Below are 13,345 nucleotides of genomic sequence, written 5' to 3' on the forward strand. Positions count from 1 at the left end.
ACAGACTGCCAAAATAAAGCTGCTTGGGGTCTCTTTGGAAGTATGCTATTTAAATGATGCATGTGTCCTAAGAATCCAGAAGCTGCACCAAAGCTGCCCTCCAGTGCTTAGGAATGGAGTGTGGCTTTGGCACGACCTCCAGACTCTTAGGACCCATGCATCATTTAAATAGCATACCTCCAAAGAGACCCAAAGCAGCTTTATTTTGGCAGTCTGTAACAGGCCATTGTCTTCCTCCATAGTAGCTGCCAGCTCCCAGTCCTTTAACCTCAGAAAGGCTCCTCTCCCACAAGTGTAGGAAGATTTTCAGCACAGCTATAATAAAATACAGAGTTCATTCCCAAATGGTACCTGAAGAAATTCCACTACAAAATCTATTTTATGGGGATGAGACAGACCTTTTAAAAATCAAAATTCATTTTTCCAAACTGAAAAGTCTGAAAAACACATTAATATAATTTAATAATATGAAATAGATGGGTCACTGAAATAATGCTGACAAGTCAACCCACAGAAAGCTCTGCACAGGTTGATCCTCTCTTATTCAAAATGCTTGGGAGTTTTTCCTATTCTGGGGCATTTGCATGGAGATCATGAGGTCTCTTATAGAGGGGCCCCAAGTCTAAACATTAAATTCACTGATCTTTCATGAAGACTTCATAGACACAGCTTGAAGGCAATAGTTTAAAATAATTCTGTGCATGAGACAAAGTTTGTGTTCACTGAACCATTAGAAAGCAAAGGGCTCAGTCTCTCAGCCACCTGTGCGGATCATTTGGGATTTCTGAATCCAGCCCTTACTTACTGTATTTATATCATGCCTTTCTCCCAAGACAGGATTCAAAGCGGCCTCATTGAGTTAGTATTTGAGAACAGGAGCCTCCCAAGGCTTCATGGAAGCCCAGCTGTTTCCAGTTTGGTTAAGACACAAAAAGGCCCACATCAGGCCCACTCCCAGAGACAAGGCACACTTATCCCTCCCTCCACGTTCGCTGGGGTCAGGGGCACAGGGCCCCCATGAATGTGGGGGAATCACTGCAGCGGAGGAGAGGGAGGCTCGCAGAGGCCCCATCCATCCATCCATCCAGGGGGAAGTGGCTGAAGGGCAGATCACAACCCCCCTTCTTCTGCCCATAAGGGCTGGTTGGAGTGTCCTCCTCCTCTGCTCCTTTGCCCAGCCGATGCCCATCACGCCCAGCATCTGAAGCGCTGCTGGGTGGCGGAGGAGAGCGGAGGGCTCAGCCCTGCAGAGGCGGCCCAGGGGAGCCTTGGGGGCGGCTGGCAGGAGAACAACAACAAGAGTCCTAACACAGGGATGTCCCTAGACTCCGCGGAGGGCCCCGTGCCCTGTCTGCCTCCGCGCCCTTCCTGACTTATGCCCCCCATTCAGAGGGGCTTCGCCATGGCCCTCCTCTGAGGCTGAGAGACTGTGACTCCTTGCCCAAGGTCACGGCGGAGCCGGATTCGAACCCAGCTCCCTCCCTCCCTGGTGCCTCCTAAGCAAGAGAAGGGAGGGAGACTCGCTGACTGGCCTCCCTTACCTGCTGGCGCCAGTGACCAGGGCCACCTTCTGCATGACGGCGCTGCCTCAGACACCAGCCAAGACTGACTGGAGGAGGACGCTGAGGAAGAAGCCGGCGGTAGAAACTCAAGGCAGCCCCGCCCCCAAGCTAAGCCCCGCCCCCTCCCGGCGCCTCAGCCGCTCCCTCGGCCTTGCCCCTCGCGGGCCACGCCCCCTGCCCTCCTCGCCCAACCAGAGCGTTCCCTCGTGGCCTCAGAAGTGGCGTGAGGGTTGCCCCACAGGAGACGGCGCCGCCCTCCTCTCTCCTGAGTGGCTGCGGCCGCGGGCGGGGGGCGGGGTCGGCGCCGCTGGTTGGCTGGGAGCTGCGTCAGTCACGGCCCGTCCGGTTGCCACAGCAGGCTGCGGCTGCGGGGGCTTGGCGGGTCAGTCAAGATTCGTCGTCCCTGCGGCCGGGTGCTCACTGAGGGCCCAACCCAGAGGACTCTGGCCGGGGAGTTCTGGGTCTGCCCAGCCCAGCTGCAGTGGAGCCCTCTTTTAGAATCCCACAGATGAGGAAAGGGGACTAAGGGACCCACTCCAGCCTCATAGAGCCATAGAGTTGGGCCATCCAGTCCAACCCCATTCTGCCATGCAGGAACTCTCAGTCAAAGCATCCCCGACAGAGGAAGCCCACTCAGGGAGGGACACTGGGGAAAAGTCACACACTCTCAGCCCAAGAGGAAGGCAGTGGGCAGCCAGTGCTGCCTGTGTGTGTGTGGGGGGGGGACTGGCACTATTGGTTTACAACTGCCTTCCTCTGGGGCTGAGAGTGTGTGACTTTTACCCAGTGTGGACAGCACCCATCCACCCCAGAAGGAGGAGGAGGAGGGTGGCACCCACTCTGACCCTCCTCCCACTGCGCCTCTCCCAGGAGCCTTTTGGAGATTTTGCAGCTCAGATCCGGGTTGACTGCGGGTCCAACAATGCGGATTCATGTTGTAACATGAATGTGTTATCAGACAAGATTCCTTCCTATGGGGGCTCCTTCCGTGGGGCTTCTGCAGTGATTCCCCCTCATTTTGGTGAAATCGGGAAAAAGTGAATTCACAGAATTCGCTTTCCAGCTCACTTCAATTTCACTTTGAATTGGTCTGGTGTGGAGGACCACCTTGGCCCCCTGCGTCCTGCTCCTCCATCCCCCTCCTCCTCCTCCATGCCATCTTGTCCTCTCTGCCACCTATCCCATCATCCCCTGCCTTCTCCTGCATCCGAACCCCACTGACCCCCCTGCCACCTATCCCATCATCCCCTGGCTGCTCCTTCAGTCCAGTCCCGGCCCCAGTGACCCCCTGCCACCTATCCCATCATCCCCTGCCTTCTCCTGCATCTGATCCCTGGCCCCAGTGACCCCCTGCCACCTATCCCCTGCCTTCTTCTGCATCTGATCCCTGGCCCCAGTGACCCCCTGCAACCTATCCCATCATCCCCTTGCTGTTCCTTCACCCCGATGAAGGATGACAGCTAAGGAAGGTGCAGAGAAGGACAGCGTCCAGACCCCCACTGAGCATGCACAAGGGTCCCAGTTCGAATCGTTGAATCCTCATTGCACTCACTCCGCTTTGCATGAATCTGCATCATGTGACTTGCCTTGGATTCGATTCCCCCTCAATTCGGAAGGGCAACAGAAGGGCAACCAGGTGTGATAAAACATTCACGTTATGACGTGAATTCGCATAGCTGAACCAGGAGTCACCCCGGATCTGAGCTGCAAAAAGCCCCGTGTGATAAACCTCTTCCCCACAGCAAAAAAGGAAAGGCCCAAGTGCCCCTCTGCTGGCTTTGATGGGGCAAGGAGACCTTTGCTGAGAAGGCTGAATGCACCCTTTTGTGCTGCAGTGCACCCCTGGGAATGGGACGGGGGTGGGGGCACCACTGGGTAAACCCCTTGACCTCGAAACTGTAGTACAGGCACTGGTAACCTCAAGGCTTGGTTTTTGCAACACACACTACATGGGGCTACCCTTGTGCTTAGTCTGGAAACTGCAACCGGTACAGAATATGGCAGCCAGGCTGATTACTGGAACATCTAGGAGTGATCACATAACACCAATATTAAAGTCACTCCACTGGCTACCTATTAGTTTCTGGGCACAGTACAAGGTGTTGGTTATCACCTTTAAAGCCCTACATGGCTTGGGCCCAACTTATCTAAGGGATCGGCTATTTCCATACAATCCGCCCCATGCTCTCAGGTCCTCTGGGAGGAACTTACTGCAGCCTATAAAGACCAGATTGACTGCGACCTCCCAGAGGGCTTTTCTGCAAACGCTCCCAATTTATGGAATGGCCTGCCGGACAAGATCTGTCAAATCACCAATCTAGAGAGCTTCAAGAAAGCTGTTAAGACTGATCTCTTCCAGCAGGCCTTCCCAGAATAAACTACTCGGCCATGTAACGACCTCCCACATATATGTGATGACGCTGCCCACCATTATTGTTTTAACTGTTTTATGTAATTTTAACCTTAAACTGCTTAATTCTTTTATAAGGGGGGTATTTTGTATATATTGTTGTATTTTATTTTAATATTGTAAGCCGTTTTGATTGTCTTATCAAAAAACGGTGTAGAAATAAAAGTGTTAATATTTATTTTTGCCAAAGTTGACTGAAAGGACATAACAAATAAGCTTCATTTATATACCGTTTCATACCGCCTAAGCAGTGTCTAAGCGATTTACAACTGTAAGCTAATTTGCCCCAGCAGTCTGGGTACACATTTTAGTGACCTCAGAAGGATGCAAGCAAAACCGTGACCCATTAGATTCAGCGGGCATTGCATCTAGGGTGTGTGGGTGTAACACTGCTGCCTTTAAAAAGAATTAGACAAAATTTGTTAGGTCAATTAGATAGAGAATTAGACATTGACACATCTCTGAAGATGCCAGCCACAGATGCTGGTGAAATGTCAGGAATAAACTCTTCTAGAACACAGCCACATAGCCAGAAAAACCCACAGAAAAACTATAGACACAAAATAGCTAAACATTGCTTCCAGGTTCAGAAACGCTGTCACCTTTTGCAAGGGTGAATGTGGGGGAAGGAGGCAGCTAACATCACAATTTCCCTGAGATAATGAAGGCCACAACTCAAAATGGAGGACTGGCATAGGTGGCCCTTGGGGTTATACATCACACAGTTCATTTTAAGCGCCTTCTGATTAAATCAGGGGCAGTTGCATATTTGTAATCACACCACAAAGAATCTAGCCTCTGTTAATCAGAATTATTCAGAGTTTTAAGCTTGTGCCTCATGAATATTAGTATCATTTTTTTTCTTGGCCTTGCTGGTGCTAGAGAAATATTTTGGCTTTTATGTCAGATTGTTATTCTGAGCAAACTGGATGAAAACAGGGCATACTTCCACAGTTAAGAACAGGAGCAAGGGGCAGCTGTTTTCAGCAGTGACAGCTATTGATAGAAGGATCACCACTTTTGCCCCATTAGAAAACTAATTAAAAGCATCTTCTCTTCTGTCTGCCTTCTCGTCTGCTGTTTTTATATGCAGAGGAAAAACCGTCTTTTAAATGTTGACCCCTTACTGTTTTAGACTAGATCCCTATACACAGTAAGGTCAGGAGTAAGTTCTGTTGAATTCACTAGGATTTCTTCTGAGTAGAAGTGCATAGAACTGTGCGGTTAAGATCTTTGTATGAATTTTTTGAGGGGAGGGAAACTTTGAGAAAAATGAAGAAAATATGACCCTTTACAGATTTAGGAAAATAAAAACAATTATGTGTAATTTTATTTGACACAAAATTATCATGTTTGGCACACAGAACCATAGACTCTTCAAGAGTTGGTATTGACCCCCAAGGGCCATCTTGTCTGCTCCCTGTTATGAAGGAATACATCGCTTAAAGCACTAGTGAAAGATACTCACCCAACCTTTGTTTGAAGACTTCTAAGTAAGGAGGGTCCACCACTCAGAGTGGATACTTTACCTAACTAATATGGAGGACATCTGACACTACAACTCAGTGGCTCTCTGTCTGGGGGAAGTGCTCAGTGGCAAGCAGGGTTTGGGGAGTATCATGAGTTGTAAATTCCTGGGAATGTAGAATGATACAATCTTAAGAGTTGGAAGGCACTACAAGGGCCATCTAAACCAGCCCTCTGCCACGTGGGAATACATAACTAAAGTACCCCTGACAGATGCCTATCCAACCTTTGTTCAAAGGCCTCCAAAGGAGAGTCCAGTGGCCTGCAAGGCAATCTGTTCCATTCCCCTTACCTTCAGATCTTTAAGGGCAAAATTTACCAACACCACCCCTTACCTTGGTACTGAAATATAACTCTGGCAAACAATATCCATCATCACTATTTGAAGGCTGCCCAGGTTGATGTGAAAGACCTGGTGCAGTTTCTTGCCAAGGATGGGCATGTGCTGTTGAGGGGGAGGCCCCTTGTGTACAATGGGCAAGTATAGTTAATTCACACAATATAGTAATTGGATTTCCTTTTAATTTAAATTAAATTAATTTTTTTTACAGATGAACCTCCAAGAACCTGAACTGTAAGGAACCCTGAACTGTAAGAAACTCTTTGGTTTTGCCAGTTTATTAAGAACTGAAACATCAAAATTATTTTTAAAAAAGAAAGAAAATTGTTCTCTTCTCTCTAGTTCTCTATATTGTCAAGCAGACATAAAACACTCATTGACATAAAAAGAAATACAAACCAAGACCAGGCATTGCAATGATCACATATTTGAAGTCTCATATTAAAATCGTAATGTTCCATAATTTCTAGAAATAATTTGGGGTTAATCAGTATATGAAAACCCTGGCCACAATCCTGCATCAGGATATGGGATGTAATGTTCTGCCTAGGCCTCGTGTCTCTCCTCCATAAAAGCCACTTGTCTCTTGCTTCCCCTCCTAACAGCGAGTGAGGTCATGGGACAATGAAGAAGCATCTGGTTACGTGTTCATGGCCGCCTGGAACAACATTTTCATTTTCTAAGACCACTGGAGGACCCCCCCCCAGGAAGTCTTGGGGAATGCCTTCATTGTCACTACAGGAAAATACCCAGACCATAGAATCAGAGTTGGAAGAGACCACAAGGGCCACCCAGTCCAACCTCTGGCCACACATAATCAAAGCACTCCCGACAGATGGCCATACAGCCTCTGTTTAAAAACCTCCAAAGGTGACTTCCTACACTCGAAGGCAGTGTAAAACAGCTCTTACGGTAAAAAAAATCTTCCTAATGTTTAGGTGGAATCTCCTTCTGTAGACTGAATCCCTTGCTCCATGTACTAATCTCTACAGCAGCAGAATACAAGCTTTCTCCATCCTCAGTATGACATCCCTTCAAAAATTAAACATGACTTTCTTGTCAATTCTTAATCTTCTATTTCCCAGGCCAAACATACCCAGCTCCCTAAGCCATTCTTCATAGGGCATTATTATTATTATTATTATTATTATTATTATTATTATCATCATCATCATCATCATCATCATCATCATCATCATGATGCTTTTTTTATATAGCGCTGTAGATTTGCACATCGCTGTACAAACAATAAAATAAGAGTAAACCTGCCCATGGCGTACAATCTAAGTAATAATAGCATAATACATATAAATAATACATAATGGCATGGTTTCCAGAACTATCACCTTTTTGGTCACCCTCCTCTGGACATGGTTTAGTTTGTCAATATTCCACTTGAATTGTGGTGCCTAGAACTGGACACAGTATTTCAGGTGATGCCTGACCAAAGCAGAATCAAGTGGTACTATTACTTCCTTTGATCTAGACACTACAGTCCTAGCAGCCTAGGACCATACTGGCTTTTTAGCCACTGCATCACACAGTTGACTCATGTTTAGTTTATGGTCTACTATGATGCTTAGATCCCTTTTGCATGTATTCTTGGCTAGCAGATATCACCCATCCTATACTTCATGGAATCTGTTGATTGATTCTACATATATCAAGTGAGATAGTGTATCTCCTCTTATTTCTAGGGGGGGGGGGAGGCAAAACTGAAGACGTCTGTATTGTTATGCAAAGCAAATTTCTCAGAATAGTCAATAGCAAGACTGTCTTCTGTTTTCACAATACAAGCAGCAAGTTGTTGTTACTTTTTAAAAGATTCTTATTTACAAATCAGTCATTCTATAGGAAAACAATCCAATGTGTATTTACAGAGAATAAATTAAAAAAGGAAACCTTTACATTGATATCTAAATCTTAATTTCCAAATTCAGATTAGTTTTTGAATGAATACTGCTATTACAAATTAACATTAAACAGCCTGAAGTGTATTTTTCCTAAGGATGAAAGGAACATGGCTACCCAGTATGTTCTTATAAGCAGAGGGGCCCTCATTACTTGTAAATGTGACTTAGGCTGAACCTAATGGGGCTTTTGTCTGAAAAGATATGCAGAGGATGGGACTGTTAGAACGTCTCAGCAAAATGTACTATATATTTCAGGAATAAAGTTCAGCAAAAAAGCAAGCATTATCATTACAAAGCAGGAAACTAATATACGACATACTACAAACTATTGCTAGGATCCAAAGAACTGTACAATTATTTCTATACTATACTTCCATACTTCTGAGGGATCTGAGCATATGTTTGTTTCCCACTAAAGACACTCAAGCCCTTAGGCACCCCTATGGTAAACTCTGCGGACCCTGGCCTGATTATAACAGAACAGTCAGGACGTAGGGGAGAAAAACTCTTTAGGGGCACTGTTTTGCTCCCACATTAAAATCAGGTCATTACACTTCTAATTGAGATTATGGGAAGTATGTTACAAATCATTCTAGACAACATTGACAGATCTGCAATTTACTTCAATAAGGATTCAAAGAGTCTACATGAGTAGAGATAATTTCCTCCTGTGATTAAAAAAGGGACTAAAATACTAACAAAAATGTGAACATAACCACAAACACCAAAACCTAAAGACTGTTACCCAAGTGTACCATTTGTCTGCACCAAATGTAACATCTGTCTGGTGTGTTAACAAAAGTTCCATATGTACGAAGCTAGGATTTAATATGTATTACATCTTGTGGTCATGCCCAATAAAGATATTTTCAGAGGAATTGTGAAACAATTTCAATTTCATAATCAGTGTAAGTCAATGAGGTTTAACAGCACTTTTTAATGTAATACAAAAAAAGGAAAATGATTTCATGATTATTGATATGGGTTACATCTCAGTTTTTTAAAGGCTGGATATATCTGAGAAACCAATGAACACTGCAGAGGGAAGATGTTTTACCAGATGTGGTAAAAATATCCTTATATTTTTCATGAGAACTGTAGAGAGCAGTCAGCCGTCTATACCCACTGAGCCTTTATCCACAGATTCAAGCATCCACGGCTTGCAAATATATATATATATATATATATATATATATATATTCCAAAAAAGCAAACCTTGATTTTGCCATTTTTACTAGAGTACTTATACCTCGCCATTCAACCCTAAAGGCTATCAGCGCGGCTTTTATATTAGGGGCATCATTTTAGTATTATTATTATTTTATTATCCTTTATTTATAAAGCGCTGTAAATTTACACAGCGCTGTACATATAATCTTTTAGTTAGACGGTTCCCTGCCCTCAGGCTTACAATCTAAGAAATCCACTGAATTTAACAGGACTTCAGCATCCACGGATTTTGGTATCCATAAGGGGTCCTGGAAACAAACCTTTGCAGATATCAAAGGCCTACTGTATAAGGAAGAAAGGAAAGAAATGTGGATAACATCAAGGGAAGAATTGGTAGTGGGGAAAGAAATGAGTAGTCAGTCTCATATACTAAATGCCAAAATGTGTTTGACTATGACAATTTCATCAGAATCCTAAACTGAAACAGACTGATGCATAGATGTTCAGAAGATGTCTAAATCAAAATGAGGCTCCTCCAAAGTGGAGCATGTTCAGTCTAAGTATCATTAGTGACCTGTTTTTGGAGGGACTCATACATATCTTCAAAAATGGATCTCTCTCTCTCTACAAGATGGAAAAACCCCATTTATTTGAAAGGATCTTATGTAGGGCATAGTCTCCCTGGCAGACTACATCTATCAACATTAATTTAACATTATTTTAAAATGATTTATGTACATTATCCCAACGATATATTTACTTGATAAACATCTCAAGGGCATTAACACTCTCCCTGTAATGAAATATGAAGCAATTGAAATGTGGGTTGACATTATATTCTCACTTGAATTAGCTAATTATTTATGATTCATGTTTATGTACAAAAGATAATTCTGGACTCATTCAAAGAGATCATTTTGAGAAAATCAATCAGACATTTAACAACTTTCACTTGAAGCTAGAACAGTTCACGTCACTTTCTTGACACAACACTATGCAACTATGGCCTGATCTAGACGGGCCTTTGCGGTGCCCCCATCACATGCCAGGGGTTGGCCGAGGGTGCACCACCCATATTGGCCTCACCCCCAGCACGTGACAGGGGCGTCAAAATGGCGGCGCCCTGTACACATGGGCGCTGCCAGTTTGATGCGGCGGATGCTTAGTGTCCACACGTCCTGGCGCGTTTCTGATGCCACAAGTGCGCCATTGGTGCATTGCACAATCACAAATGCACCGCATTAAGAACCTGCTTTTTGCGGATTCTTTTTGCTCTGCGGGGAAGCCCTGCGGTCTGGAGGATGCGGCTTCCCCGCGAGGCAAACCAGGGTGGCGGGAGACCACCCTTTATGGGCAATCTGTATCCCACCTATATAATGAACATAAAGGTGCTGTGTTATATCAAAACCCACGTATCACTACACATGCTCATGTGTGCCCAGAAAACACCAACAAAAATCTATTGTCTGTGGCTAAGTTCTCAACTCAACAAGGCCAATTTTTTAAAAAACTTAAAAAATGACCTAGCAAGCTAGTTGTCCAGGGTCAATCTACTATAAGAAATGCTCACGGGTTTTGGGTACAAGGGCTATTCTTACAGATAGCCCTCCAATCTTAAACAATTATTCCCAAGGTAGCTCTTTTGGTTTTCGTGGTTATTGCTGATTTCACATCTACCCAGTCTATATCTGTGTTCCCTCTCCCCCCTCCTAGCTATTAGAGCTTTTCCATTTTAAAATAACAACAACAACAAAAATAAAAACAGGGGCATGGTTGCTGAGGCTGAGTTGTGCACCTATGGCAATTATTCTCCCCTCTGAAATGTTTGTGGGTTTAATTTTACAATGTTATACTGAAAAAGTGCCATTTATAACTACGTTGATGCAATATGGCACTGTAACTATAAAAACATTTTTTAAAAGCAGTGAGGAGATGAGGTAAGGTAAGATTCAGGTAAGTTCAATCACATACTTCATTAGGGGGAGTGCTCCCCTTCAAAAAAATGTATGAGCCACAAGTATTGAGAATATTCCTATCTAGACTTTTTTTTGGGCTGTCTCTTGGAATGAAAAAAAGTGGGAGTGAGAATAAAAGGATGCAGCTGTTGTCAGGATCTGTCAGAAAATAGTCTGGGACAACAAAAACAGTGTTTTGTTTTGTTTTTTGTTTAAATCCAAGTTCTAAAGCAACAAATACTGTAAAGCAATCTCCAGCAACCTCCCAAGAAACATGGTGTGTTTTGTTGTTTTTGTTAGCTGTCCTTGAGTCGATCTCTCATAGTGGCCCTGTGGATGAGACATCTTTAAGACTTCTCTGCTCAAGTCCTGCAGACTCAGGCCTATGTCCTCCCTGATTGAATCCGGCCATCTGGTGTGCAGTGCTCTTATCTTTCTGCTGACTTCCACCTTTCCTAGCATTGCTGTCTTTTCTAATGAGCCATGTCTTCTCATGATGTGGCCAAATATGACAGTCTCAATTTAATTGTCGTGGCTTCTAGAGGTATTTCAGGCTTGATCTGCTCAAGGAGCCATTTGCTTATCTTGATGGCTGTCCACAGTATTGTCAGCACTCTTCTCCAACACCACATCTCAAGTGAATTTATTTTCTTATTACTGTATCTGCTATTTTCACTGTCCAACTCTTGCATCCAAAAATAGTGGTTTGGAATACCATGGCCTGGACAATTTTAACTTTAGTGCTCAGTTGTATATCTTTACTCTTTAGGATCTTCTCTAGCTTTTTCATGGCTGCCCTTTCCATTCCTAGTCTTCTTATCTCTTGACTGCAGTCTCCATTCTGAACTGTTTGATCCCAGACATGAGAAATCTTTAGTGTTAAAACTTCAGAAATAAATTACAGTGATACACTGCTGAGCAGGCATTTGAATCAGATAATGAGTACCTAACATGGTGTGGTAGATACTCATTATCTGATTCAAATGCCTCCTCAGCAGCGTATCACTGTAATCTGTCTCTGAAGTTTTAACCCTTACAAAAGCACCCACTCAAAACAGAACTAAATGAAAAAGACGTTTTTGGAAAATATTTACAAGTTGGAAGTTTCTTGTGGAAGTTTGTTGTTCTTATATCAGTTCTTACAGAGTACACTACATCTATACCTGAATCTCTAAGGTTCATTTGACATGGGCCCTTTCCATATGCAGGGGATCCATTCTGGACACACCCACACCCACATAAGGCAAAAATTGCGTATGCTTAAGCCCCATTGAAAACAATGGGGGCATGCTCCTGCACATGTGGCTTGCCGTTGCGCATATGGTTAAAGCTATGTATGGCGTGGGTGCACTGTTTATGTTAATCTTACAGGTCTTACACAACTCCTTTTTGCTTTGCCAACAGACTACACCCTATGCAAAATATAAGTCAGGCAAGGACGTAGCCAGGATTTTGGGAAGGGGGGGGGTCAAGGCTAAGTGCCACCATTTTGAGAGGCTAAGAGTCCCCCCCAAGACACAAAAAGAGTGTCGAGCGTTTACCCTCGACACTTTGATGGCACCACTTTAACTTCCGTTATGGCTTCGTGCAATGGAATCTTGGGAACTGTAGTTGAGTCATCTGTCAGGTGCCACAACAAACTACAAATCCCAGCATTTCACAACATGGAGCCAAGTGCAGTTAAAGTGGCATCAAACTGGATTATTTTTTCAGTGCAGATGCAAACTGAGTCCTTCCTCTGAAGGTGTTTACATCAGATAAATTCAGCTCGATAAAGCAAAGTGCAGCTGCTCAAGCAATGAGCGGCAGCCACTCTGTTCATGCTCAGAGACACTCTGCTCATGCTTTGAGACACTGTATTCCAACATCTGAGCTGAGCTACGAACCCAGGCTGCATCCACACATTTCATTCCCACTTCCAAGAGGGATTTTTAATTTTGAGATACACACACACACACCTTTTAATTCCAAGACCTACCTATCTATCTATCTATCTATCTATCTATCTATCTATCTATCTATCTACCATAATTTTTAATTCCAAGCCATTATACGTTCCTTTCTTTTTATATTAAACAAACCCCTTTAAGAGAATCCTATTTTGGGAGAAAGGCAGAGTACAGTGGTACCCCGGGTTACGAATTTAATTCGTTCCGCCGCCGCTTTCGTAACCCGAAATACTTCGCAAGCCGAAAAACCCATAGGCGCTAATGGGGAAAAGCCGCGATTTCGTGTGAAATAGCGCCGAAAAGCACCAAAAATTTTTTCGTAACCCGAAAAAACCTTCGTAACCCGGAACAGTTTTTTTAAATGGATTTTTTTCGTAACCCGGAAATTTCGTAAGGCGGCGCATTCGTATCCCGGGATACCACTGTATAAAATCAATCAATAAAAAAATATAGTGCATGGCCATCAGTACATGGCTTGTATTATAAGACTTTATACCTTTATACATTTAAAAACTATTA

At 43.9% G+C, this 13,345-nt stretch overlaps 1 protein-coding gene across 3 annotated transcripts in view; it reads right to left on the bottom strand.

The window, feature by feature from the left end:
- HSD17B7 (hydroxysteroid 17-beta dehydrogenase 7) overlaps positions 1-1,664 on the bottom strand; it is a 24,702-nt gene extending 23,038 nt beyond the window's left edge. For all 3 annotated transcript variants that reach the window (XM_042465878.1, XM_042465877.1, XM_042465876.1), the window contains exon 1: positions 1,542-1,664. In XM_042465878.1, coding sequence (XP_042321812.1) covers positions 1,542-1,576 — 35 coding nt within the window. In that variant the 5' untranslated portion in view covers positions 1,577-1,664. The remainder of the gene's footprint in view (positions 1-1,541) is intronic.
- Between the last annotated feature and the right edge of the window lie 11,681 nt (positions 1,665-13,345).

Source organism: Sceloporus undulatus, chromosome 4 (genome assembly GCF_019175285.1).
Source record: "Sceloporus undulatus isolate JIND9_A2432 ecotype Alabama chromosome 4, SceUnd_v1.1, whole genome shotgun sequence".
NCBI lineage: Eukaryota > Metazoa > Chordata > Lepidosauria > Squamata > Phrynosomatidae > Sceloporus > Sceloporus undulatus.